General features: G+C 55.7%; 1 protein-coding gene across 1 annotated transcript in view; it reads left to right on the top strand.

Moving 5' to 3' along the window:
• Positions 1-25644, top strand: part of NKD1 (NKD inhibitor of WNT signaling pathway 1) — an 85254-nt gene extending 59610 nt beyond the window's left edge. Inside the window, exons 5-10 of the mRNA XM_045989480.1 lie at positions 11055-11161; positions 14069-14164; positions 19273-19420; positions 19879-19963; positions 21335-21462; positions 22202-25644. Of these exons, the coding sequence (XP_045845436.1) occupies positions 11055-11161; positions 14069-14164; positions 19273-19420; positions 19879-19963; positions 21335-21462; positions 22202-22791 (1154 nt within the window). The 3' untranslated portion in view covers positions 22792-25644. The remainder of the gene's footprint in view (positions 1-11054; positions 11162-14068; positions 14165-19272; positions 19421-19878; positions 19964-21334; positions 21463-22201) is intronic.
• Positions 25645-27813: the final 2169 nt, after the last annotated feature.

The following is a 27813-nucleotide window of genomic DNA, read 5'->3' as shown; positions in this document are numbered from 1 at the left end:
AGAATGAATTGAAAGACTCACGGCAGATTTAAAAAGTGAAAACGATGAGTAGATGAAGTGGGAAGAGAGAGGCTGCTCAGGTTTGCACCTGCCTGGCTCCAACACTCCTGGGAGGGATGTTGGGCCCATGACTGTGGTTCCGTAGTCACCCATGGCCACCGCCGTGGCCACGGAGAAGCATCCACCTGGCCTCGGGGCATGTCCCTCTGTGGTCCGGGCCTAGCGAGAGCACTCCGTATCCTGAATCTCTTCTTTGTCTTCCTGTTGGCCAAGTTCATTGCCTCTTGGCGGGCTGGAGGGCTGTTTAAGGGAGAAAAAAGGCCATCTGAGGCGTGAAGATAAAAAGAAGTCTTTTAGCCATCCCGGGAGAGGACGGCTTTAGCTCCTGCGTTGTTATGTAAAGCCGGCCCTAATCCAGCATCTTAACCGCCTTAACTGGCCAGCTGGGAGCTCGAGGGATGGCAGATTAAGTCTGGGCTTGGTGCGAGGGCTGCGGAGCTCCTTTTGAACTGTGGAGAGAACAAAGTAAACATCAAAAGTCCCAAGCTCGGAGAGCTGGCTGGGCGTGGCAGGGGCGGGACACGCGGTAGGCTTTGCAGGGGAGGAGGGGAGGGGGGACCCTCCCTCTGCTGACCCAGCAGGGGTCTGAGCACAGGGGAGGGCCACCCCACACTTCACTGGGTCCCCACCTGGCTTCCCTATCTCCTGGTTGGTTGGGCCTCACGACAGGTGGTGGCAGCCCGTGGCTTGTGGCCTGAGGTGCAAATTGTTGGGCAGGACCTCCTTACCCGGAATGCCCCCCACCCTGGAAGCGCTGTGCCTGGGGGTGTCCTCCCCACACTCGAGGCAGCTTTTGCTCTGTGCCCTTGGGCAGGGAAAGACCTATACATGGTCACAAGTCTCTCCTCTCTGGGTCCCCTCTCTCCCTTCCACTCAGGGATGTTCCCACCCCTCCCAGTGGCTTGATTCTGGTTTCTGGCCACAGACCCCCAACACCATGTCTGTTTCCTATCCTCCAACCTCCCCTTGGGGCTGGAAGCAGGTGCATTGCTGTCTGCCAGGCATCTCTAGAAAGCTGACTCCAGAGGGCTTGCAGGCCCTTCCCCCAGCCTGGGTTTGGCTTGACTGGGCCTCTGGGGGTCCTCACTTCCCCGGCCCTTGATGGATTCATTAGAATAGAGGGTCCTGCCAAGCAGGGTGGTGGTGTTGGGGGGCCCGGGGCACTGAGGGTCTGTGTAGCCCCCACTCTGAGCTCAGGACCCATCTGACTCTGCATGGGACCCGAAGTGTGTCTCACCACCACCGCCTCTGAATCTGCCAGAGGCACTTGCTACCTTTGTTCGGACTTCTGGGGGATTTGCAAGTCCGAACCCGGATGCGGCCTGGCTTAACCGCCACTCTCTGGGTGACTTTGGGTGAATCACTTCACGTCTCTGGTTTTCATTTTCCTTGTTGGGGGTCATCGGAGCCCTCGTGTGGGGTGTCCGTGAGGACGGCGAGGTGGTTTACGGGAGCGCGGAGAGGAGCCCGGTACGGAGTAAGTGCCCAGCGTACGGGAGCTGGCAGGAGTCTTGTTGTTCCACGGGTCCCTTCTTGAAGAGGAGCCAACTGGTGTTTATAATTATTTACTAGTCCAGATCAAAGAAGACCTATTTTCAAAGCTTCTCTAATCCTATTAGAACCTCTCCTTCCCCTCCCAGTGCGTGACACAGAGTCTGGCGTGCTTTATGTGCTGAGTACATACTCCCTGGAAGAATGAAGTCCACAGCCCCAAGTCACTGAAGTCAGGCCTCCTTCGGGTCCCCCAGGCAGGTCCCACGTACTCCCCCTCAGCCCCCATCCCTTTGTCCCGGCCCCCAGGTGTGATGTAGCCACCACTCATAGACCCGAGGAGCCCTCAGGAGGCCATCGGTCCTCCTCATTTGTAGCTGGAAAACCGAGGCCCAGAGAGGGGATGTGACCTGCCTAAGGTCACACAGCAGACTGAGAACAGAACTCGGGCCTCTAACTCCTCCTCCTTCGGGGAGAGTAGTCACTGAGCCCCTGCTGGCAGGGTGTCACACAAGGGATACGGGAGGGACAGTGCAGGTTTCTGGTAGTGACGCCCGGCCAAGAGGTAAAACCTGGTGAAGGGCAGAGGGCGGCATGTCCTCTCTGAGGAGGTGATGTGTTGGCTGAGATGCAGGCGCCGGGAAGATGCCAGCCATGGAGGGTGGGAAGGGAGAGCAGCCAGGAGGAACAAGCAAGCAGAATCCCAAGGGAGAAAGAACCTGGGGTTTAGGGCAGCACAAAAGGGAAGCCTATGCAGCAGAAGGGGACACTGGGGACAAAGGTGGGCCGGTCAGCCAGGGCGGGACCACGCGCCTGCTTGTAGGCTGCTCTTGAAGAGAAAGCGTTGGGTAATTGTAAGCCCTGCTTAACCGAGAACTTGTGACTTCTTGGAACCATGGGCCCTGCAGCGGGAGGAGGGAGGAGGCCATGGCAATGACCAGATTCCAGCCGTGTGGGCCAGGGTGATGGCATCGGTCTAGCGTGGGGGACATAGGGCTTGAGAGAAGTGGGTGGGCCTGGGGGTTGGTGTGGGAGACGGGAGGTGGGGTGAGGGGGTGGATGAGGGAAAGAAAGGGATCCTGGGCATCCCTCCCCCCTCCCCACCACCATGGACTCCTGGCTTAAGGACCAACGGCAAGGTGGGGGCCCCTTTGGAGGTGGCGGTTTGGGCCGGCTACAGTGAAGGCTGATCATCAGGAGCTGTGGGACATCCCAGGAGAGATGCCAAGTAGACAGACGGCTGGACACTGAGTCTGGAGGTCAGGGAGCAGCCGGGAGAGGGGAGACAGCGAGAGCCTAGGAGAGGGACTTCTAAGGACGTCTCCCCCGCAAAGTCCCGTCAATCACTGGGGCTGGCTGGTGGTTCCCTGGAAGTCGGAGAGGAGGAGGAGGTGACCAAGGAACAGCAAGGACCCCCCCCCCGCCCTCGCCCCCCAGTGGAGGGCAGGCAGCCCATGCCCTGCTGGCTGTGCGCTCTCAGTTCAGAGCCTGTCCTCCTGTGAGTGTCAGCGAGCCCGACTCCACTGGGCGGCGGCAGTCCCCCCAGCGGCCCGGGTGACAGCGGCTTCTCTCGAGTCTGTTTTTCATAAAAGCTCAGCTGGAACAGTGGAAATTCTGACTCGTGTCAGATACTGAGGAGGCTTTAGTAGTTTCAAGTAGCTCGGGGTTAGATTTTAAAAGTTGAATTTCATCACATGTTTTAACTTGGGCGGGGAGTAGAAGGGACATGGTATTTTTAGCCCAAAAAAGCTTTTTTCTCTTTCCTGCTCCCTCTCTGCCGGCGTTCCCCCCTCCCTCCCTGAACAGATGTTCCGTTTCAACCCGATTCAAACCTCAAAGCAGAGTGGCCATCAACCTTAGGCTCTGATGAGGGAAAAGGCCAGAATGCTATTTGTTGGGAAGGGTTTTTTTTTTTCTTTCTTTCTCTTTTTCCCCTCAGTCATAGCTGGTCCTTAAATAAGATCTCCCTACAGTAAAATGCAGCCTGGGAGGGAAGACCGTGGAGGAGGAAAACCCAGGCTGGCATGTCTGGAATCAGGAAGAGGTAGACACCCACCGGTAGAAAGTGCCAGAAACTACCTTGGGGAATCCTGCCGCAGTAGGTCAATTCCTCTTTGGGCAGTGGTGGTTTTTGTCCTATAAGCAGGGGCTCAGAGTTAAGTCGGGATTCTTGGGGTTCTTTGGACACTCAACTCAAATGTGCCAAAGCTTTGGCTGGCGATCTTGAAAAATCCTAGCGTAGATCTTGCCTAAAAAGGGCCAGCTGGATCCTGGAGCTCAAACCATGTCATCCACACACATATCCACTCCCTCCCTTCCTCTCTCACCTCTCCTTCTGCCCCTGTGTTTTGTCTCTCCCACTAAGGTGGCCAAGGGCAGCTACCCAACTCTGGGCACTCCCGTCGTCTGAGCTCAGCTGCGTCAGGTGGAGGATGGCCCCCAAGTCTCAGTACTTATTGCGAAAGTTTGCTTCTTGCCAGGTGGATCTAGGTTGTGTGGCCCCTGACCTTCATCCCGTTTGGGGGCTGTCTTTAAGAAAAGAATACATGGGTCTTTTATTTATTGATTGGTTTACACAGTTCTTTGATAACTCTGAACCAGATGACAGCTCCATCCGGTAAACCTAAATAAATATATCCCCAACTCAACCTTCCCTTAGCTCAATTACAGAAACGCCTGTTCACCCCGACACTGTGTGATGCATTAGGACGTTTGGGAGTCAGAATGGAAAGAGACGGTGGTTGTAACCAGTTGAGGTTCAAATACCTAATTTTGAAAGTATCTGAGAACCCAATGACTATGGGAACAGGTGGCCAGGGCCTGTGCAAGTGAGGGGCCCACGGGCTCTGCATCGCTGGCTTCAGGAGGCACCCTCTGGTACTGACGTAGGAGCTGCCCAAGTAGCTGTCAGGATGAAATTCATGGTGTTGGGTCTGGGTGCTGGGTGCATCCCCAAAGCCAGGGTGGGGTCAGCCCTCCATAAACCATGTGGATTGAGATGGGAGAGGGGTGGCCTGCCAGAGGAAACCCAAAATGCTCTTCTCAGAAAGGGGACAAGGGTGGCAGGACACGCAGGAGCAGGTGTCTACTATCGGATGATGGAGTGGAGAGACCAGGGGCTGGGAGTCAGGAAACGGGGATTTTCGTTCTGTTTCTACACTTTCCGGGTTCAAATCCTACTTGTGCTACTGACTATTGTCTCATTTTGATGATGATGGTGAGGAGGAGGATGTGGGCAGTGTTGATGCGCCTAGATATGGTGTGACAGGCACTATGCTGTCTCTTAGGGGCTACTTGAGGAAGATCAAATTAACAGAAAAATGATAATGTGGAGTAAGACAGACTCACTGAGCAGGGAACCCTACCCTAGCCCCTGGGTGCTTGCAGGCAGCTTCTTGGAAGTCTGAGGGCCTAAGTTGAGGACCCGAAGGGTAAGCAGGAGCTGGCGAGCTGGGATAAGTGTTCTTGGCAGGGATAGCAGCACGAGAGCACAGCTGGGTCAGAAACTAAAAAGTGGATCAGTGGAGAGATGGGGCCGAGAGACAGCAGCAGGCAGGTCAGTTTTAGCGGCAAATACATGGCTCGATCCGTTTTTTTTTTGTTTGTTTGTTTTTTAAGATTTTATTTATTTGTCAGAGAGAGAGAGCAAGCACACAAGCAGGCAAAGTGGCAGGCAGAGGCAGAGAGAGAAGCAGGCTCTCCGCTGAGCAAGGAGCCAGATGTGGGACTTGATCCCAGGACCCTGGGATCATGACCTGAGCAGAAGGCAGAGGCTCAACTGACTGAGCCACCCAGGCGTCCCTATCCATTTTTTTTTTAATGTTTTATTTATTTGAGAGAGAGAAATCACAACTAGGTAGAGAAAGAGGAAAAAGCAGGCTCCCCGCGGAGCAGAGAGCCCAATGCGGGGCTCGATCCCAGGACTCTGGGATCATGACCTGAGCCGAAGGCAGAGGCTTTAACCCACTGAGCCACCCAGGCGCCCCCCATTTTGTTTTTTAAGGTGACTTTCCTCTTTGGGAAGATACAAACAGGAACTTACCTGGCCTGGTCTTCCTAACAGGCTCTAATGGAATAAAGCACGTACCCTCTAACCTCACCAGCCCCCTGCTGTGCCTGTGAATGAACAGATTTGCACGTCTCTCGGACCCTCGCTCCTGCAAGAGAGCCTTGTACAAATGAGGCGAGAAACCATTGGGCCTGGAATGCACATATGATATCTTTCTCTTTTTGCTGGCAGCCCATTTACCCACCTAATTATATTTGGCAGAGGCTAATATTAAAATTCATCTGCATTCCCTCTAACAGCTGCTGATGGAGGGCTGGGGAGTCAGAAACATCCTGGCGAGCCACCCCGAGACTAAAATATTTGCAGCAGATAATCTGCATGCAGACAATTGAGAAGGGCCTGTAAAGACATTAGGGCAGGTGTCCAGACTCCAGCAAGGAGGCTCTGGCTTGTGTTAGATCTTACGTCGTATCGACTGAGAATAATGTGGCAGGTAACCGAGCGGAGAGAATTGCCCGTCTGTGTGTTGGTCATTTCTGGTCTCAAGGGGTGGGAGGGGGGACTGATAATAGTCATAACGGGATTTCAGATTTGTCCCTACTTCCTAAGTTTATGATCAACCAGGCCTTTCTGGATCATGTTAAAATGTGCTGGTGTTTGCTCCTCTCATCCGGAGTTTGAATTTTAGCCTAAGTATGGGATTCAGGAACAGACCTGCCGGTTCCAGCCACCCCCTTTCTCGCGCCGGGTCCCAATGTCAATCAAGGCAGAATTTATGGTGTGTTTGTTATGCAGCTGGCGTGGATTGGGTGCCCTGTGCTTGTGCTGTGTGCATCCCAGGGATGCTAGCCGGCGGGACCCCGGATCCCAGGAGACTTGTAGTCTAGCCGCCAAGGATGAGGCAGCCTCCTGGGAAAGAACGGAAGATCCCAGATGAGATTGTGCAGAATGAAATGCTGGGCCGGATGGGAAGAGACTGCACTCAGCTTGCAACAAATGGATTCATGCAAATTAGAGAAAGGAGCTCCCCCCTCATCCCCCAACCCCCACCTCAAGACACCTTTCTGCCATCTGTCCCCCAAAATGGCAATATACAAGCGTATGAGGTCCAGCCTGTGAATGGTGCCCCTAGGGTTGTACAGTGCACACCCTGCCTCTCAGATGACCCGAAGCCCACCCCCTCACCCCCCTGGGAAGAGCCCTGAGGGGCTGGTCCTGCCTGGGTGCCAGGGAGGGTGGGGCTGCGGGAAGGCAGATCCGTTTTACTTTATAGCCATCTTCTCGGCTGTTGACAGCTCGGGCTGGGTGGGCTGTGCCATCCTGCTCCCTGGGTCACTGCTATTTGCCAGGCTAAACAGGCTGGAGGATGTGACTGGGGCTCTCCCAGTATGTGGTCCCAAATGAGCTGTTGATGCCTCCCATTGGGACTGTGGGTGCGGGGTGAGGGCTGGGAGTCCAGACCTCGTGATCACCCCAACAACCATCCCGACCATCCTCACTCAGGTCTTTCCTGGCTCCTCGGGGCTCTTCTGTACTCTCTTCTTTCCCTCTCTTCCTCCCCAGCCCCCTCTTCTTTTTAAACTGGGGGAGGGACAGGGAAGAGACTGTCTTTGATCTCAGTGGAGGAAAAAAGTCTGTTCTGTTCAGGCTTTTGGCTAACACAACAAACAGTGTTTAAAATTTAACTTTGCTTAATTAATTAGTAATTCTGTTTAATGCTGTCTGATCTCCCTCCAAAAGGTATTTTGAAGCTTGAGAAGGGAACATCAAAGGGAGCCGGGTGAAGATGGTCAAGTAATGCATTTAATCTGGCAGTTGCTGGGGGTGGAGAGATGCCAGGTTGGGAGCTAATGTGGGAGAGAGCCATCATCTGGTAAACACAGCCAGCAGGCTCCTCGCAGCCGTGGTGTGAGAAGGGACAGGGAGCAGTTTCCAAAGAGAAGGAGCTCCACACACCGCCCCCAGACTCATCTGAGCTGAGAACTGGTTTGAAGAAATCAGAGTTGACATTTTCTTTCTTCCATGCCTACTGTGTATGGTTGGGCAGGTTGTGTACTGCACAAGAGTTTCCAGGTATGCAGGTGAGCAGCTAGTGAAATCCAGCCTGTACCCTGCTTATCAGGGTACCCTGGTGGGAAGGGTACCTAAGTGCAATTCATAAACTTTTCTATAAAGGGCCAGGAGAGTACAACTTTTAGGCTTTGTGGGCCGTATAGTCTCTGTTGTGATTACCAAACTTTGCCATCGTAGAGTGAAGCAGCTATACACAGTGCATATGAATGTGACTGTGTCTCAATAAAACTTTATTTACAGAAACAGGCTGTGCGGTGGGCTGGGTTTGGCTCACAGGGCATAGCTTGCCAGCCTCTGTTCTAAGTCATCTAGGGGTATGTCCCAGGCAATGGTGTGAACGTAGGATATAAAATCAGAATACGAGTCTTTGAACTTGAGGGCTTTTTTTGCCTCCTTACTCCATTCCATCCCTTCCTTTTTCTCCTATTCCTCCAATAGGAATTCTTTCTCTTTCAAATTAGCAGCATCTCCTGTTGTTACTGTGAGTGATTAAAGAATGCTGAGTCCCTCTGAAATTTTGCCCCCCCCAGAAGATCATCTCTGGGCTGAGCCAGAGTAGGAGGGTGCAAATGGGCTCAGAATGTGGCGCCAAAGCCCATCTCAACAGAAATGCCATTCTCTTTGCCGGTTGGTGGGACCTGGGCAGCCCGAAGTGAATACAGTTTACCCTTCCTGTGCCTGCCTGTGAGCCCGAGGATGGATGGATGGGGGGTGGTTTGTGCTGTACAGGGATGGCAGTCCTGGGTGCTGGTTGATGTTTGTTTGAGAGACTTCACATGTGGGTTTAGAAAAAGGGCTGAGCCCTGTGGCCCTGGGCTCTGCTAGGCTTTCCCATCATCTCTGATACCTCCTCTGGCCATTGGGTGGGGAACAGCAACAGGGAGAAGGGCCTTTTTCGGTGGAGGTGGAGGGCACTGACTGTCCTTGTTCCTGGCCCCTGGGGCTCCGGGGAAGGATGGCTCCTGGTCCTACTACCCATCTGTGGCTGGCTCCATGGGTGTCCGGGGGGTGGGCGTTCTGAGCTGGGATGGGATGAGGGACCCCCTTGGTGAAGAGAAGGCAATCCAGACCATGGTGGTCTTTAGAGAAGACACAGAACGAGGGTGAGTGGTCCGGGCGGGTGTGTGTTTTCTACCTGGTTGGGTGAGGAGGAAGGAGGGGAGGTGGGGAGGGCCTGCACGTAGGGAGGAGTGTTCCAGAGAAGGAGGGAGCAGGGACAGAGCTTTCTTTTCTTTGGGTTTTATCAAGTGGAACTTGAAAGGCAGTGTTGAACCTGAAGGTGGTTTTCTGATAACTTCTCTTTGAACTTGAAGTTTGGTTTCGATAAGCCTGGCTGGCTTACATCTCCAGCCAGGACCTCTGTGGAGGGAGGCTGCAGCTTTGAAGATGGAACTGGGCTTTGTTTTCCTTTCTTCTTCCCCCCACCACCCCTGCAGGGGGGCTGTGCCAGCCAGGAGAGCACCACGGTTTCTCCAATGGAGCGGTGTTGGGGTGAGGGCGACCATCTGGGTCCGGGCTCTTAGCTGGGACCATGGCTCTCTCCATCTTCGGCAAACCCGGCTTTTAATGAGCACCTGTTGCATGCAGGCGACTGTGCTAAGGAGGCACTCTCCTCATTGCCTTCCTGCCACCCCAATAACCCTGTGAGGAAGAAACCATCTCATCCCTACTTTCCCCACGAGGAGACTGAGATCCAGAGAAGCCCAGTGCCTTGCCCAACATTGCCCAGCCCATCAGCAGGAGCAGGTCATGATATGGGTCCAGAGTATCAGTCCTCCCAACCAGGATGCTCACACCGAGCTCAGCTGCACCCACCGGAGATGGTCAGGGCCCCTAGAGCTGAGGGCCGGGCATGGGGAGAGACCCGGCTCCCTGACTTGCTCTGATGAGCTTCTAGACCTTTTTGCCTTCTAAATGGGAGTGGTAGTAGTGCCTACTGCTTTGGAGCCCGGTACCCCATCAGGTCCCGCGATGGCGCTGCTCTGGCTCAGTGGGACTCCGGCAGATTTGGAGTGGGGGAAACAGGGTGGCCCAGGCTGCGTGCTCGGCTGTCCTTGGGTCACTGGCTTATTGCCTACCCGACTGCCCCAGGACTCAGTGTTGCACTGGACTGGCGTGCCTCCTGGCTCTGGCGGTGTTTGCTTTGGAGGAGCAGGGAGGACAGGACCTGGTTTTATCCCCTCGAGCAGAAGTGGTCAGCGTCAGTCACCTTTCCCCGCTCTGGGGGCCTCTGAGGAGCTGGATCTCCTTTTAGGTTTGTCCTTATTAGCCTCATTCTGTGAAAGCTCCGGGACAGAGCTGGGGTCCGTGGCTGAGACAGGGTCTCCAGCTGGATATCTGACGGCTCGAGGGAGTTGTCACCATGCTGTAGAGGCATCATGGGACGGGGCGGGGGGGCCCCCTGCATCCCTCTGGGTGTACCTGGAGGAAGAGAAAGAAGGGGGCACTCAGGTCCCCCCGAGAGGGGAGCTGAGGCTGGAGTCAGGTCAGTCTGTTACCGCCGTGGCCTTCCTGTCCCCGCCCATCTGGTCTGGTGACCAACGAAGCATCCGTATCTTCAGCGTCTCCTTCCCTGTCCTGTTCCCCAGCCCAAGCTGCCCGTGTTTGATTTGAGGCATTTGTGTCCTTTTGCATTCCCAAAGCCTCCGTTTTGAGAAAACTTGGCCAGCAACTGTGCTGATTCCCTAGAGACTGAGTGGGGAAGGGACCTCATTGCCCTGACTGCGCCCACTCACAGCTGCTAGGACCCTGAGTGCTGGCCCTGGGCTCTTGGCCCTAGCTTACTGAACCCACACAAGGATCCTCTGGGGAGAGGGCTGCTCTGGTCCGGGTTGTACAGCTGGGCAAACTAGTTGAGATGTCTGGAGAAGTTACACGACTTGCCCTGGGTCACACAGAGTTTTAGGAGGACCCAAGGGTCCTCCTAACCCATGGGTGCTTCTCAGGCCGCCTGAGGGAGGCCCCAGTTTCCCCTCAGGCCTCCTGACCAACTCCCAGCATGCCGCTCGCTGGGCCCTGGCACACGGCCCCTTTAAGGAGGCCAAAATGTCAGCAGGGAAGGCATTGAGACTGTGTGGAACGTGGCCGCGGTCTGCGAGCTTCCTGTCCACCTGCCTCTGGTCTGAGTGCCCTGGCCGACCGCAGGCTACTTGTAGGCTGTGTAGTTGGGGCAGGAAATGGCGGCCTTGAGGGGCCCTGGGGTCATCTGAGTGGCTGGCATGGGTGCACCTGGGTGGGGTCGGGGGCTCCCCTCCGGCAGCCCCGGACATTCCCCAAGGCCAGAGAGCAAAGTGACTTTGACCTTAGCGCACGGGCAGGCCAGGAAGGGGCCCGGTCCCCAGAACAAAGCCCCAGTGGGGGCGGAGGCCCCGAGGCCCAGCTGGGGACCGTCCTCATGCTGTCTCACTTGCCCTCCCCGCAGTGGCCCTGCCTCCTGAGAAGACAGACGGGCTGGCCAGCGGAGACGAGAAGAGGAGGGAGAAGGTGAGCGAATCTTGCCCAGGCTCCAAGAAGCAGCTGAAATTTGAAGTAAGTACCCTTTTCTGGCACTGGGCTCTGGAGAGAAGTGTTTCTGTCCCCTCGGCAGGGCTTTTCAAGGAGGGAAGCTGAGGCCCGTGCAGAGGCAAAGGCCTTTCCCCTCCTGTGTGACGCGCTGCCCTCTGTGGGAGGTCTGTCCCTCCCCGTCTCGGGCTGCCCCAGCTCCGCATGGGCCCTGGGGACTCAGCACCGCCATCCCACTGGGCTGTGGCCTGGCAGTCTGGGGGAGGACCTGAGCAGGGACCTGGGGAATGGCTGGCCCTGGTGCTGCCGTTACCGTTACTGTCTGAGGTGATTGCCTTCCCCTTTGGGCCTCGGTTTCCTCGCCTGGAAGAAGCCTTTGATTCTGACTCCTGGGGCTGTTCTGTGGAACATGGCAGGGCTCTTGGGTGGACTGGATGCCAGGAGGCAGGAGGCCTCAGGCAGGTCCCCGGCCCTATCTGGGACTCAGTTTCCCTGTGCGGTCAACAACAAAAGGAACACATCCTCCTCAAGCTTGCAGTCCATCCATCTTGCCCTATCCCAAACAGTATGTTAAGCTCCTTCTGTGTATCAGGCAGAGCCAGGTGCAGGAGAGTGGAACCCGGGCCTCTCCACACAGAGCTTACTGGCTTCCCTCTGCCCTCCCTTCTCCTCCCTTCTTCGTTCTCTGCCTCCCTCCCTGAGACCACTGGGGCAGAGCTCTAGCAGGCTGGGGTTCACATGACCCTGCCCTCCCAGAGCACAGTGTGGTGGGGAAGGCGGGAGAGAGACCCAGACCCAGTGACTGCACAGTCGAGGATGTGATGGGGGGGTCTGGGAGCACACGGTAGGGTGGGTGCCACAGCCAGGCTGGAGGCCGGTTGGGTGATGGAGGTAGGTAGTTCTTAATGCTGTTTACTGTGGTGGCTGAAAGCAGAGGATGGGGCGGATGCCAGTCTGCATTGAGCCTCTGAGTGCCGGAGTAGGAGTTGGGAGGGGTGAGGAGGACAGGGAGCCTCTGGGATAAGGAGGGCACTTCCGACTGAGTGAACAGCAGGAGCAAAGGCCCTGAGGCCAGCCAGTGTTGTGAGCTATGCGGGAACAAGCAGCATCATAGTGCGTAGTGATGGCAGGTGGTGGCGGGGAGATGACTCGGCCCTGCGTGTCTTCTAGGGGTGCTTGGCAGAGCTGAGGGCCGAGTGCAGCAGCAGAGAGAAGGCTCAGACTCAGAGCTCTCACTTCCCTGGAGGCCCAAGGGGGCCGATTTCTGGAAGGGCCCAGCTGACTGTCTGGGACTCATCCACGGTCCCTGAGGACAACACACCTGAGACTCCCAGATGGTGGTGGAGGGTGGGGACTAAAGACACAGATGACAGAAGTGGGGAGGGGGGAATAGTTACTGAACCCCGAGCTGTCTTTGGAGCTGCGCAGAAGGGCCGGGGAGAAGGAATCAGAGAAACGCTGTGTGTGCATGTGTGTGAGTATGTGTGTGAGTGTGTGTGTGGGCAAGTGTGCAGGGTGAGCGCTGTGCTACATGAAACGGTGCCTCGCAGAGCAGAGCGGGCACTTGGCAGGTATCAGACGGGCATGTCACAACTGAGGAAAGGCTGACTTTGAACTCTGCGTGGGCCGCCCGAGGACTGCTGGAGGGAACTGGCTTCGAGCTGCAGAGGCTGGGGGCAGGGATGCCGCACTCAGGCTCATCCCTGCCAGCGTGCAGAGCCCGGGTGTCACTCCCCTCTGGGGCACTGAGCCTGCCTTCCTGCAAAAGGAGATGTGGCAAGATGTGGAGCAGAATGGCCTGGGAGCATCTTGGCTGGTTTTTACAGAATCTTGTGAACCTCTTTCCCCAAACAGACAGCATTTCTCGAACTTTCTATCTGGTGTTCAACGGGCTCCTGCATACACACTGCCAGGGACTGAGCTCATCACTTCCCAGCTCAGGTGCCTGTGGTTAGACACGTTGGGTCCCGTGAGCGATGATCATGAAGTCATTGTGAACATTACATGCATCCTGTTACCATTACAGCCAAGACAATGGCAGCTATTATCGTTAATTGCACTTCTCTAGGTGCCAAACAGTTCCATGCTTTTTCCAGGTCCCCCATTGCAGAGCCCAAGGCAATGACTTGGCAGGTGATCCCAGGGAGCAGCAAAGGAGGGCAGCCAATACCACTGGGTGAATGGGCGGACCAGCGCCAAGGCAGCTGGGGCTCAGTCTTGCTGGGACCCCGCTCCACTCCCCGAGAGCCATGCAGAATGCCTCACGCTGCCCCAGGCATTCAGGTCCCGGTTTTCAGGGCTTCCTCGGACACAGAAACTGGCTGCTGGAAGTGGGAGGTCAGGAACTGGCCTGAGAATTCATGGTGTGGGGCCGTCCACACTCCCAACAGGCTCGTGAGATCAGTAGTGACCTTTCCTGTAATTTACGTGAGATGAAACTTACAGAGAAGTCACACCCAGGGTCACATAGCCATGGAGGGCCGCTACCGGCGTCTCCTGGGCCTGAGCTGGAGTTTTACCCTTTAATGCTTGCTCACCCTCTCCTGCCTCAGGTGGCCATCCTGGGCATCCGGCCATAGCGTCCCATTACTGGTCCCCGTGTCTTCCAGTAACTTCTGCCCCTTGGTCCAGTTTCCATCTCCCTGAGGCCATGAAGCTTCCTCTCAGACCCCCTCGTGGGTCTGAACTCACAGCCCCTTGGTGTTTCCTTTGCCTTCAAAGACCCAGAGGCTGTCTGGCACGCCCGCAGGCATCTCTCCCTGGGCCAGACCTGCCCTGCCCTGCCCTGCCCAGCCTGGCCTCCCTGCCTGGCCCCTCAGGTCTTGTTCATTATGATCGTTCTTCGCATAAGGCCTGGGGAGAGCGGTGGGGAGACGGCTGCCCAGTGACCTGGTCTGGGTACTCCAGCCACACCCGTGGGTTGTCTGTGTCCAGGAGCTACAATGTGACGTGTCGGTGGAAGACGACAGCCGGCAGGAGTGGACCTTCACCCTCTATGACTTTGACAACAATGGCAAGGTCACCCGTGAGGTGAGTGCACCTGCCAGGGCCAGCTGCCCCTGGCCACACCCTTGGGCCCTCCTGCCCTTCCCCCTCCCCCTTCTCCAGGGCAGCCTACCAGGTGGAGGCCAGGAGGGGTGAGGTAGAGAGGGGAGCCAGGCCACTGGGGCTTTAGGGAGACCTGGAGGGGTATCCCAGAGCTGCCCAGTGAGTGGGCAGCAGGGACAGAGGAAGGGGTGACCAAGATCCCTTGCATTCAGCTGAGGCGCTGCTTCCCGGGGAAGGGGATTAGCCCTGAGGGTCCCCCGCGGAGGAGGACCCAAGTCCCAACAAAATCCTCCCTGCTGCCTCCTCTTTGGAGACGGAGAGCTCTGGCTAGGGCAGGGGCTGTGACCACCCTAGTTAGGCTGCTTCCCACCTCAGCCAGTGTGCCCAGGAGCTGGGGCCAGGCGGGCATCCGGAGGCCAGGCCGCCCTCTGCCGAGGCAGGAAGGAGCATCCCCAGCCCCAAGAGCTCTGCGCCCAGTCACAGGCCTGTTTGTCACCAGCCTTCTCTGGAACGCTGGTGTCTCTTCCCTCAGCCCTCCTGCCACACCTCTGTCCTCTGTGGAGCTGAGCCGAGCGAACATGGCATGCAGAGCTGAGAGGGGGAGAGGCCCAGCAGGCACAGGGCAGGAGCGCTCGGGGTGTTTGAGGCGCTGGAGGAGACTGGTGTGGTGGCTGCTCCCCAGGAGACCTGGCTAGGGCGGGGCAGGCCCTGGCTTGAGTTCCTGGGGCTCAGGGAAGCCACTGGTGGGTTGGTGGAAGCAGGGGTAGGTCCTGGTCCGAGCTACTGAGCTCTGCCTCCCATTTTGCCTGGGCCAGGCACCCCTTCTGCCTTCTTGCTGCTTTTCTCTGGGACATCCTCTCCCTCCCCAGGAGGCCCTTGTTTTCAGATGGGTGTAGGGGTCTGAGAGCAGCATGGCTGCCTGCACGCCCGCCTCATGTCCCACTCATGAGGGTGTCAGGGGTGTCCCCAGAGAAGCTTTGCTGTCTTCTCTCCCTGCCTGGTTCAGATTTTTTTTTTCTGGGGCTTGGTGCAGGAGAAACTGCTGGAAGGGACGCCTGGGTGAGGAAAGGGCAACTCTTCCTCAGGCCAGGACTTAAGGAATGTTTGAACAGGGTGGGGGAAGCTGTGAGTGACTTTTAATCATTCAAGCCTCTTAAGGATGGAAGTAACAGAATCCCAAAAAATGCTCTCGGTTTACAAAAAAAAGGAAACTATTGTAATCCAGGACACTGACTTCAGGCATGGCTGGATCCAGAAGCTCGGTGCCCTCAAACCTAGCTTTCTTCAAGGCTCTGTTCCCTCTGTGTTCCTCCATTGTCCAGCAGCCTTTCCCCTGGCCAGTAGCAAGGTGACGGCTGACATTTTCCCACTGTCCGGGACTCTCAGCAACCCTCCCAATTCAGAAGTTCCATAATGGACTCTCACCAGCTCTGACCACCTCCCCTGTCATTTTTGCCATGGGTTTGCAATGCTTGGGATGGCCCTATTCTGGGTCGTAGGAGCGGGGAGATGTTACCAGATACATGAGACACAAAGACTGAAAATGAGAGGGGGCATGTAATCAGCTCACAAAATAAAATCAAGGTACTGTTTTTAGGGGACGGGGGAATGGGTTCTGGGCAGGCAAAGCCCTGAGAGGGGCCTAGGTATTTGGGAAGCAGTGGAAATGCCTCTTGCTTGGAGACCTTGGGGAGGCCAGGGCAGGAGGTAGTTTAGGGGAACCCCTATCCCACTCCAGCTGTGATGCTTTGTGTGAGAGGCTATGGTTTTTCTGGAGGGAGCGCTGCTGCCCCTCCTCCCCACCCTGTTTGGGAATGGCAGCTGCGGTGTAATTATCTTCCCAGGGAAACACGCTGCAGTCTGGGAACTTGGTTAGCTGAGCTGAATGGCGGTGGCGGCGGTCGGTCAAGGTCACATGGGCAGCTGGGCTGGGCTTCTTGGGGTGCAGAGGGTGGCATTGCCCTCTCTTCTGACTTGCGTGGTGGCCAAGACCCCACTGTCCCTGTGAGCCACTGCCTTCATTCCTCGCTGCTTCGGAAATGCTGATCGTAAGAGGGCTGCCCCCCCCCCCCAACCTCAGGCCTTGCAGAAACCCATGGGCACACCCTGCCGTCTGGTTCTGCATTGTGCCCTTTCTTTACCCTCAGTAATGAGAGGAAGAGCAGGGAAGTGAGGGTTCCTGAGGCGGGTGACCCAGCCCAGCCTCAAGAAGGCCATCCCTGGATCGTGTCTTCCTGCCGCGGAGGAGCAAGGGGGCTGGCTTCCAGTCCAGGGAGAACCCAGCCCCGTGCTTCCCCTTGGTCTATTTTTAGCCCCGAGGCCACTCCTCAAAGCTGGCTATAAATACCAGTCCCCTGCATGTTCCCTGGTTGTCTGCGGACATGTTTCCGTGCGCTGGGGCAGACAGGCTCCCACCTCGCCGCAGCTACAGCCCAGAGTGGGCGCCTGGGCTCACTTCCCAACTCAGAAGAAAGTACCTGTTCATTTGTGCAAGAAATATTCGCAGGCACCTACTTCTGTGTGCTGTGCCCTGTGCAGGCAAGAGCCAATTTCTCAGCTGGGATTGCCAGAGTGTGCCTGTTCCTAGACCCTCACTGGCCTCCCAGCCCTGGCTTGGGATAGGATGCTGGGGGGATGTTGCTGATGGACCTCACTTTTCCCATCTGTAAAATGGAGATACTGGCGCATCATGCATGGGCTTCCCAAGATAGGAAGAGGAGGGAGCAAATGTGGGTGTGCAGAGCAGCTCAAAGGAAGAAGTGGGGAGGAGAGCTGTCCTCTGCAGGCCTGGCCAGAGGAGCTGAGATTGCTGAGTGACAGATCTGGGTCGCAAACTGGGTCTCACATGGGCATCCTTCACGACCCAAGCGTAAACCCTGAGATGTTCCGGTCCAGCCCCACCGCCCCTCAGAAGGTTTTGTTAAAAATTAAGTTATCACAGGCAACTGAAGTAAAAATAGATGAAGTGACTCCATCAAAATTCAAAACCAACGTGCATCAAAGGACAGCAGCAGAGCGGAAGGCAACCTACAGAATGGGAGAAAGTATTTGCAAATCACTATATCTGGTCAAAGATGAATATACAGGAGGCACCTGGGTGGCTCAGTGGGTTAAAGCCTCTGCCTTCAGCTCAGGTCATGATCCGGGGTCCTGGGATCGAACCCTGCATCGGGCTCTCTGCTCAGCGGGGAGCCCGCTTCCCCCTCTCTCTCTGCCTGCTTGTGATCTCTGTCTGTCAAATAAATAAATAAAATCTTAAAAAAAAAAAGATGAATATACAGAATATAAAAAGAATTGCACGTCCGCGATGGGAAAACCAACGACCCAAGTAAAAAAAATGGGCAAAGAACCAGATCATTTCGCCAAAGAAGATACACCAGTTAACGGCCAAGAAGCCCATGAAAATGGGCTCAGCTTCACTCATCATCAGGAGATGCAAATCAAAACTGCAGGGGGATCCCACCTTATATGCGTTAAGATGGCTGTTATAAAAAAAAAAACCCCACATAGACGGACAATGACGAGTGCCCCCGAGGCAGTGGTGACCTCAGAAGCCCTGTGCTCTGTGGGTGGGAATGTCCAGCGTCCCGGCTGCCATGGGAGACAGCATGGAGGGTCCTCAGAAAGCTAAGCCCAGAATTGCCACATGACAGAGCAGTTCCTCTTCTGAGTCTCTACAGCCCAAAGCAGGGTCTCAGGGGGATGTTTGAACCCCCATGCCCGCAGCAGCGTTTTTCACAAGAGCCATAAGGCAGAAGTCACCCAAGGGTCCCTCCGCAGAGGAGAGGATTAACATATACCTATATACATACAATGCAGTATAATTTAGCTGTAAAAAGAGAGGAAATCCTACCAGGGGCCACAACAGGGAAGACCCTCCGGACCTCACGCTAAGGGCAACAAGCCAGCCACAGAAAAGCCCGTCCCATGTGATTCCACGTCTATAAGGCACCGGGAATATTTGGATTCCTAGAGTCAGAAGCATGGTGGTCACTGGGGCTGGGGAGATGAGGAAATGGGGAGTTGTCAAAAATTAAATGGGTGTCCCGTATCAGAGATTCTGAAGACTTGGTGGAAGATTCTGGATTTCTGGGATGACTGTCCCTTAGCCTGCACTGCCACGGTGCTGAGTGGGGCCACCTCTGTGGGTTCCCCACTCCAGGTCCCTCATCCTTCTACCTGCCTGGCCACGGCCATGCTGGAGTCCCCTCTGCCACCTCTGTCTGGACAGCTTCCGGATGGGGAGATTGGGTGAGGGACAGCTGAGACTGTCTGTTTATGAAGAGCCACAGGCCAGATAATTGGCCATTTGCGGGCCCAACTTACAGAGAGCAAATATCTTTCCAGAGGCTTCCTATATCCTTTAAAGCTGGACACCTCCCCTTCTGAAAAACGACCTTAGCAGATGCCCAGAACAAAGGGAGACGCTATATGATTTCTGTGTTCCTCAGTCAGAAGTCTCCGAAACACTTCACGGAGCGTGCGTCTGGACGTCTCCATCCAGCTGAGGGGCTAACTAAGGCCCAGAAAGAGGATGAGATTGGGTCAAGTTCTCACAGAATAGTTCATCTTCAGCAACACATCTCCTTTCCCATTTTTCATTCAGAAGGAGCTCATCAGACCCCAAGCAGGTTCTCTTGGTGTCCCTCTCCCCAGCAGCCTCCCCACCTCAGTTCACACTGACTGCTAGAGTGGGCAGTGCCCACCATGAAAGCCCTTCCCAGTGGGAGCAGGCTCAGCCTTTGCAGGATAGACTGGGAGTCCCGGCCATGGAGCGTCAGCCCCCAGGGTAACTCCACCAAGGAGGGATGAGACTTTCCTGAGGTGGGTTCCTCACCGTCCCTCTAAGGACCCAAGTGTGACTGAGCGCAGTTGCCTGTGGCCAGACCTGCTCATTCATGTCATCTCCTGCTCCCTGCGCCCCAGGATCCCTTCCCAAGTGAACCCCTCATGCACAATTCTGCCTTAGACTTGATTTTGGGGGAGCCAGCGGCTTTCCCTTCCTCAGCTGTCACCGGGCCCTCTGAGTCCCATGGCTGTGGGCGTACGTGGCTAAAGCCCCGGGGGGCTTTCTGCTTCCCTCCCTGCAGGACATCACCAGCCTACTGCACACGATCTACGAGGTGGTCGACTCCTCCGTCAACCATTCGCCGACATCAAGCAAGACGCTGCGGGTGAAGCTCACGGTGGCCCCCGACGGAAGCCAGGCCAAGAAGGGCATCCTTCTCAATCACCCCGGTGAGGAGCTGGAGGGTCGCCCAGACCACAGGGGCCAGTCCACTTCCAGCTCCCAGAAAGGATCACACCCCACTGACCTGGGAGGAGTGGAAGGGAGTCCTGGGGGGGCTTTCCCTGGGAGAGACTTTGTGGACAGGTGGAATTTGAACAGGTCCCTGAAAGAGCAGGATCTGGATAAGAAAGGAATTACAGGTGGGAGGCCCTATGTAGGCAGAGCCCGGACTTGGACATGGCCCATGAGGAGTCTGGGGGGAGAAGGTAAGTGGCCAGGTAGCTGTGAGACCCCTCTGTGTGGTCTTGGCTTGGAGAACCCTTCCCACAGAGCCATGGTGAGCGGCTGTGGGCCAGTTGTCAAAGGCTGCATGGCGGTGGGGAGCTTAGAAAACCTCCGCAGAGCCAGGGAGCTGGTGGGCACAGGCGTCCCCCGCTCACCTGGCTCTTTCTCGGGCGGGACTCAGACCTGCAGAGCACGAGGCCCAGAGCGGAGACCAAGCCCGCCGAGGAGCTGCGCAGCTGGGAGAAGAAGCAGCGAGCCCCACTCAGGTACAGTGGGTGTGTGTGCGGGGGTGGGGGTGGATGACAGCCCGGGGCCCTTGAGCAAATATTGAGCACCGGCTGTGTACCCCCCCACCGAGGGATTTTGAGCAGGCGGCTCCAGTCTGTGTTCGCTTCTGGGGGCGGTGATTTCCGAAGACAAGCTCACAAAGCAAACTCCGTTTGTAGAAAAGGACTAAATGTAGTTCCCACATTCTCTCGTCCAGAACGCTTCGGGCCAGACATGTTTCGGAATTCAGCATTCGCTGGGTTTTAGAAGAGAGATTCCCAGCGCATCTCTCCTCTCTTCTGTTTGGCATCCGGGTAGTACCCCGGGGTTTCGCACACTGAAATGTCTGACGGACACGTGTGAATGTCCACTCGAGGTGTTATCAAGGCTACAGCTACCGTCACACCCGTTTAGGGCAGGCCTGGCTGCCAAGAAGGTTATGAAAAATCTTCACCTTTGGGCTTTTTGGGTTTCAGAATGGTGGCTAAGGGATCGTAGGCTGTGATTCTCTCCCACCTGTTATTTCTTTAACTGGAGGGAGGGAAGCGAGGAAGAGAGTGTGTTTAAAGAAAGGCTTTGAGTAAAGAAGGATATAAAGTAGGAGGCGTGAAGCTGTAGGAAGCATCCTTGGCCGGAAGTCAGGGGCGGGATGGCAGAACCTGCCAAGGGAACGGAAAGGAAGTGCCCGGAAGGGACCGGATTGTGACAGGCACCCCCCATAGGGAAAGGACAGAAGGCAGTCCCTGCAGGGGCCACAGCTTGGTGTGGGGAGGGGTGCACAGGCTACCTGTGTTGGGGAATGGGGAGGACAAGAGGGGTGGGACTGGCAGCTCAGAGAGCCTTGCAGGGGAGAGGCAGGGAGCCTGGACTCCCACAGAGGGAGAAAGGTGGCCTCTGGGGGCACCACTCTCCCCACCCCCTCCTGACGCACACTCCATTCTCGGCTTACAGAGCCTGCCACCCTCAACTCCAGTGGGCAACTTCTGCTGTCCACATTTGCTGGGAATGAGCCCAGGGGTGAGGTCTCCTGTTTGCTACGGGCACACATGGTTTGAAGCCTGACTTTGGGGCTTCCGTAAGTTTTGACCAGGCACCTCTGACGGTTACTTTGGACCTGTTCAAGGACCTCTCCCGTCCTCCCAGAAGGCCCAGGGTGGCCAGCAGAGGTCTGCATCTCTGCTATCAGGGAAGAAACTAGAGGCACTTATGGCTGAGATGACCACTCCCTCCCCTCCCCACCCCTTCCCAAGACCCAGAAGGAGATGAACGAAGGGTCCAGAAGGAATTGTGCTGGTGGCTTCCCAGGAGACTGTGGGGCTATCCCCCAGCTAGGGCCGGTGCCCACCCCCTCCCTGGCCTTCTTGCCCTAGGTTCCAGGGTGACAGCCGTCTGGAGCAGTCTGGCTGCTACCACCATTGCGTGGATGAGAACATTGAGAGGAGAAACCACTACTTAGATCTTGCCGGGATAGAGAACTACACATCCCAGTTTGGGCCCGGTAAGGGAGCTTGTGCACCTGGGAGACCGGGCAAGGGGAGGGCTGGGCCGTCCATGCGGGGTGCTGTTCATTATACCCCCCTGGGCTGGGGGAAGGTACAGGTTTTACTGGATGGGTTAAAGAGTCTTCTTGGAGGAGACGACATTAAAACCGTTTTAAAAATGAGCATATGCCCCAAGTTGAACAAAATCAAATGGTATCGCAGGGCCTCTCATGCAATGAAAACCATTGCTCTGTGTCCCACCCCAGTCACTTCCCACCCCCAACCCTGCTTCCCTGTTCCATCAGCAAAATGCCACTCTGTCTTCATCAGCTGTTGACATCTGTTCGCCCCCTGCTGAGATAAATGAAGAGGTAGCTCACTTAATTTCACACCCCCCAACTCCTCCCTTTCCTCCTTCTACTGTAATTCCTGTGTTAGTTACCATCGTTAAGTTAAGGAATATGCCTGTAGATTTCTGTTCCCATGACCTTAGACAGCGACTAGTGTCTCTTTCTCTTCTCTCTCTTGGAAGGGGAGTTACTTATTTTTAAGGACCTAACAAAGAAACAGAGCTTCCCCCTTCGCAGACAGCCAAGTTCCATTCCAGAGAGAGTGAGGAGCGGTCAGGGCAGGGAAGGGGAGCTCTCAGAACAGTTACCAGTCCTGGGGCATGGGAGGCACAGGGGGTTTCTGGGGCACAGAGCAGCCCCAGCACACAGTAAGTGCTCATGAAATATCTGTTAAATTGGTTCCTAGGCTCCCCATCAGTGGCCCAGAAGTCAGAGCTGCCCCCCCGCACCTCCAACCCCACTCGGTCTCGCTCCCATGAGCCAGAAGCTGTCCACGTCCCACACCGAAAGCCCCAAGGCGCGGACCCGGGCTCCTTCCACTTCCTTGACACCCCATTCGCCAAGGCCTCGGAGGTCCAGCAGCGGCTTCGGGGCGCCCAGGACGGGAGCAAGCACTTTGTGAGGTCCCCCAAGGCCCAGGGCAGGAGCGTGGGTGTGGGCCATGTGGCCAGAGGAGCGCGAAGCAAACCCCCTCTGGGCCCCGCCATCCCTGCGGTGTCCCCAGCCGCCCACCTGGCCGCCAGCCCGTCCCTCCTCCCCACGCTGGCACCGCTCGGGCACAAGAAGCACAAGCACCGAGCCAAGGAGAGCCAGCCGGCCTGTCGGGGTCTGCAGGCGCCCCTGGCCGTGGGCGGCAGCGTCTTGGGGCGGGACCGCGCAAGGGACCTGCCCGCCGTGGTGGTGTATGAGAGCCCGGCCGGCCAGGCGGTCCAGAGACACGAACATCACCACCACCACGAACACCACCACCATTACCACCACTTTTACCAGACATAGACCCTCCCCGGAAGCCCCCCCGGCCATATGAAGGACCCCCCCCTTCCCCAGGCTCCCCTCAAGGCAGCATTATTCTATTAATTATTGTTATTATGATGATTATTGTTATTAATAATTATTGTTACTCCACTAATATTCAGCTAGCCTCCATGTAGAAGATATATGGAAACACAGAACTAAACTTTTATTTATATGTTGGGAGGACTGCATAACTTATCCAAGAAAATGACTCTGGGTTTGCAAGTGGCCTGTTGGGGGTGGAGGCTCTCGGGGGCTCCCGAGCGGCGCTTCCATGCAGGGCTGGCCCATACCCTTCCCGGCTCTGGGGGAGCCCTCGGCCAGAACTGTGCCCTACCCCAGTCTCTTCCAGGAGAACACCCTTACCTGGCCCGCTTCCAGAGACCCTCGAAATCTCCGAGAAGATAAACAGCTGCTACCTCTTAGTATTATTCTGATTTTCTTTGGCCCTTAACTGATTGTAACGTGCTACAAGGGATTTCAGCGGACCGCAGACGCGCGACCTTGCTGGCTGTTGTGTTTTCATGTCCCAACCTAGAAACCCTAGCTGTCCTTTCTGGAGTTCCCTTTCATGCCTCTCCAGTGGGATCACATCCTCGCCCCAAACCAGTCCCATCTTTTCTGCCGCGTACCACGTGGAAACGCGCTTCTCCTCCTCCCTTCCCTTGTTCTCTCTTTTTTAGAAAGATACACACACACACATATTTAAAGACTGCCCCTGCAACCAGCCTTCTCATTTTGGAAACCTCTGGAGAGGGAACCCAACCACAAAAACAAGCGTGGTTTTCCCAGATCGGGCGTTTGTGTGTTGTCGGTCGTGGCAGAAGATGTGGAAACCTCACGTTCTCTACCGTTGGCAAATATATACATACCTACCTACATGCTTCTCTAACCGAGCTTCCTGTATCGATAGCTGGGCACTCTCTGTCCGTTTCCATGTATCTTTCTATAAATATACACTCTCAGGTAAATTTTCCGGTGTGCAGAAATCAGTGGCTTGCTTCTCTAGACATGTTCTGAGCCCAGATGTCACCCTGTGTGCCTCTCGCTGGGGCCACTGTCCATCAGATGCAAATGGTTGCTTGCCTCTCCTTGGCAGGTCCTTTTTCTGGGCTCAGGGTCTGACAGATCTGGAGAGGCCTGCTGGAGTCCAGAAGCTGGGAGGGCAGTGGAGACAGTGGCAAGAGTTGGGGCCCCAGAGCAGTGTCCTCCACAGAGCATGACTTGGTCTGATAAGAGCCTGGGGAGACTAGGAAAAGAACCACTGTCAACTAGTCGGGGTCCCATGGAAAACTTGACACACGCTCCAACTGGGAAATCTGAGGGGATATTTAGAAAGCATAGGCAAAGCCTCCAGAAAGAGTGCAGAATCCGGGGCCAGCGATGTGTGTGGCCACCCTTGCCCCTGCAGGGGAGCAGAGAGGGAGGCAGTTATCTTCAGGCAGAGCCGTGGGGTCGGGGGGAGCCACCCTTAGGAGCCACGGGGGTCCATCCTCCCTCAGGGATGCAGCCAGCCTGCAGGGACCTTACAGGGAAATCCATCTCTTGGTGCCACTCCTTCCTGTCGAAGCCCCTGGGAGCCAGAGGGAGCCACAGAGCCAGGGTGCCGGTTGAGGTCCACATGGACCTCTTTCCAGGCAGGGAGCGATTGGAGGGACACAAGGAGTGACCAGCCGCTGCCCTCCTTGCTAGTTGGCTGCCAGCTGGCATCTCCTCTCCCAGAGCCTCCGATTTGGGTTTGACGTGGCTGGAAAGGAGTTATTTTTGGTAGTGAGCTCAGGATGTGCATCGGGCTCGAAGAGGTTAACGCATTCGCTAGTGATCACACAGCAGGTGTCAGAGCTGGGTTTCTAGTCTTCCCCAGCACCCCCTAACCACTGGAGGGCTTAACCACTGGGTCAGGGCTTCCCGTGTTTTGAGTTGTGGGCTTCTATGTGGGCTTCTCTCCGTAGCATCCGGCTCAAACCGATGGGAGGGAGGGAGCCGACCTCAAGAGAGGCCTGGAGCCGGGGTGGGATGAAGCCGAGAGGCGCTGGGTCCTGCCCCTCCCTCTCTGGGTTTATATGTCTACCTCGAAGTGCTTTGTCACGCTGTGGGGGCTCTGGGCCCTCTGAGCCCCACAGCCAGATGGAAAACCAGATGGAAAAGGATCTTCTGCGAGGGGTAGTCCAGGGCAGGATTCTGGTACCCACTCCTGGGCCAACCCTGGGGCCCACCTGAAGTCACGTGTCCAACCCAGGGCAAAGGGGCGGAGTCTGCGGGAAGGGAAGGCAGAGCGCGAGCAGGGACCCAGGGCTAGAATTGCTGCAAGTGGAAAGAAACCAGGGTTTGGGTCCCTACGGGGAGTCTCCCAGCTGTGGCTTTAGAGCGTTCCCTCAGCCACTGAGAGGGGATTCGACACCATCTCTCGCAGCCGCACGCCCGCCAGGATTCAGTTATTCCTTAGGAACTGGGATTTATTTAAAATACCATTTTTGAAAAATTGTGACCTGTGCCTACGTTACACATTCAAGTAGTACAGAATGGGTGTGCGGTAGAAAGTACACTTCCTTCCAGAATCCCTGACTCCAACCTTCCCGGGCCCCTCCTGGGCCATTCAGTGAGGCTTGGGGGTTGTGAGCCCAGATGCTGGGGCCGGGCTGCCTGGCTTCAAATTCTGACGTCCTTAGTGCTCTGTGCTTCAAGCGGTACACGGTACTCCTCAAGCCTCTGTTTCCCCTCTGTCAAGGGGGATCGTAAGACACCTACCCCACGGGGTTGTCGCGAAAATTCACTGAGAGAACATAGGCCTGGCTGGGAGGAGCACCACGAACGTGTTAGCTGCCGTTACTTACAAGAATAAATGCATTTCTGTAAGACACCTCTCCGTTTAAATTTTGTTAATTCTTTGAAAAGCCTTTATTTGTTTCAGAGGAGCTTTGGGTTTCTGAGAAAATCAAGGGAAAGATACAGATTTCCCACGTGTGCACAGCCTCCCACATCATCAACACGTCTCACCAGAATGCTACTTTTTTTTTTTTAAAGATTTTATTTATTTATTTGACAGAGATCATAAGTAGGCAGAGAGGCAGGCAGAGAGAGAGGAGGAAGCAGGCTCCCTGCCGAGCAGAGAGCCCGATGCGGGACTCGATCCCAGGACCCTGAGATCATGACCTGAGCTGAAGGCAGTGGCTTAAACCACTGAGCCACCCAGGCGCCCCACTACTTTTTTTTTTTTTTAACCAAGGATGAACCTATGTAGACCCTCAGTAATGACCCAAAGTTCATAGTTTGCCTCGGGGTTCACTCTTGGTGTTGGGCATGATGTATCCGTCATTATAATATCATACAGAGTATTTTCACTGCCCTAAAAATCCTCCGTGTCCCACCCATCCCTCTCCCCCCCAACCCCGCCTGGTTTTGTTATTTCAGTAAATATTTCAAACAAGGTTTGAAACAGAAAACGGTAACAGTAACTGAACTCACCGCCCAGATTTGACACATGCTGACAGTTTACAATATTTATTTCAGATCTATTTTTAAGAAAGAAAACACTGCCATGCCGCTTAATCCCTTTCCCACCCCCACTTTTTTATTTTTACCCAAGGAGTAACATAGTATTCATACTCAGGCCTTTCCTCTGTGACCTCATGTGTTTGGAGAGCTTGGCCCCCTTCTCCAACAGCTGCTCAGCCTTCTCTTGCTCGGAGGTGCTGTCATGGACTTGCCCCATCCCCTCCTACCAGGCCTGTGGGTCTCTCATCCCAGTGGCATGTAGGGTCCTTGAGCACAATTGTCCCGGTGCCCACCAGCAGGAGCAAGAGGACAGAGCCAGCACGGAACTGCCGAGTTCAAGGGCATGTGTGATTTCAATGTTGGTAGATTATAAATGACCTCTAAAAGTCGTATCAAATAGAAGTTGAAGGAAGAAGAGAGAGAAAAAGGAAGAGGAGCAAGGGACGGAGGGAGGGATGAAAGAGAGAAGGAAAGGAGGGAGGAAGGGAGGAAGAAAAAGAAGCAGGGAGGGAAAAGAAAACTAGAAGGGGTCAACCAACTTCTTGGTGAGGCTTTAAGCACACTTTCCTGAGGGCTGCTATGGGTGGGTTTTGTCTTGTTTGCAAATCTCCTGACATCCTTTCCAGAGAAACCGCTGCTGCTTCTCCAGAATCCTGAGCTCTGAGCTCCTCTGGGGCCTGGAGAAGGTGTAGCGGGGACAGGACTCAGCTTGGGCAGCTTTGTGGGCTCACAGGAGCACAAACACTAGGTGGGGGCTAGGATGCCTTGTTTCTGCTCATCTGTCACTGGGTCCCAAGGATGTCTGGGGTGTCAGGAAGCCTGCCGGGCTGAGACGTGAGGCTTGCAGTTGCCAGGCCCTGCTCTCATCTCCTGGGGAGCACTGGGGGGTCGGGGAGCCTGGGGGGGTGGTCTCGTGCACTTCCCACGCAGCTGTGCCAATTACACTTTCTGGCAAAGGAAACAGCCGGGAGCAGTTTCTTTTGCTTCCCCTTCCTTGTGCTCAGCGTTTAGATGTCAAATCATTATAGGGCCGGAGGGAAGGCACCCTTGGAGGTGGCAGGAGGAGGGGAAGGCTGCCTGAATATCAAATACTGTTTCTGTCCATCGCAGCCACTAATGACCCCAGCTTCTGTGAGGCCGGTCAGCCCTCGCGGGAATGAAAGGGGAATCCTGAGAGGTGCTCAGTGTCAGGGGATGATGACACCCTCTGATGCCTTCAACTGCTCATTGAAACAGGGCCGCACCCAGCAGACATGCTAGGGTGGCATACCCCAAAAGACCCCACAGCAGCCTTGCCCTTGTCCAGTCCAGGCCCAGCCATCCTCCCTCCCAGCCCTGCCTTGGCTCTACCCCCATTCCGTGGGCGTGGCCAGGCTTCCCATAGGCACCTGCTGTTTTGCAGAGCTAATCGCTTTAGCAACTCCTAAAAGCGGTGTGGAGGGCACCCTTCCCCATTCATTAAAGTTTCATCACTGCCTTGTTGGGGGCTCCGATCTGGTTTTTGACTTG

The sequence above is a fragment of the Meles meles genome, chromosome 19, assembly GCF_922984935.1.
Source record: "Meles meles chromosome 19, mMelMel3.1 paternal haplotype, whole genome shotgun sequence".
In the NCBI taxonomy this organism is placed as follows: domain Eukaryota; kingdom Metazoa; phylum Chordata; class Mammalia; order Carnivora; family Mustelidae; genus Meles; species Meles meles.
Note: the sequence above shows the minus strand (reverse complement) of the source record. Positions and strands in the feature narration are given on the sequence as shown.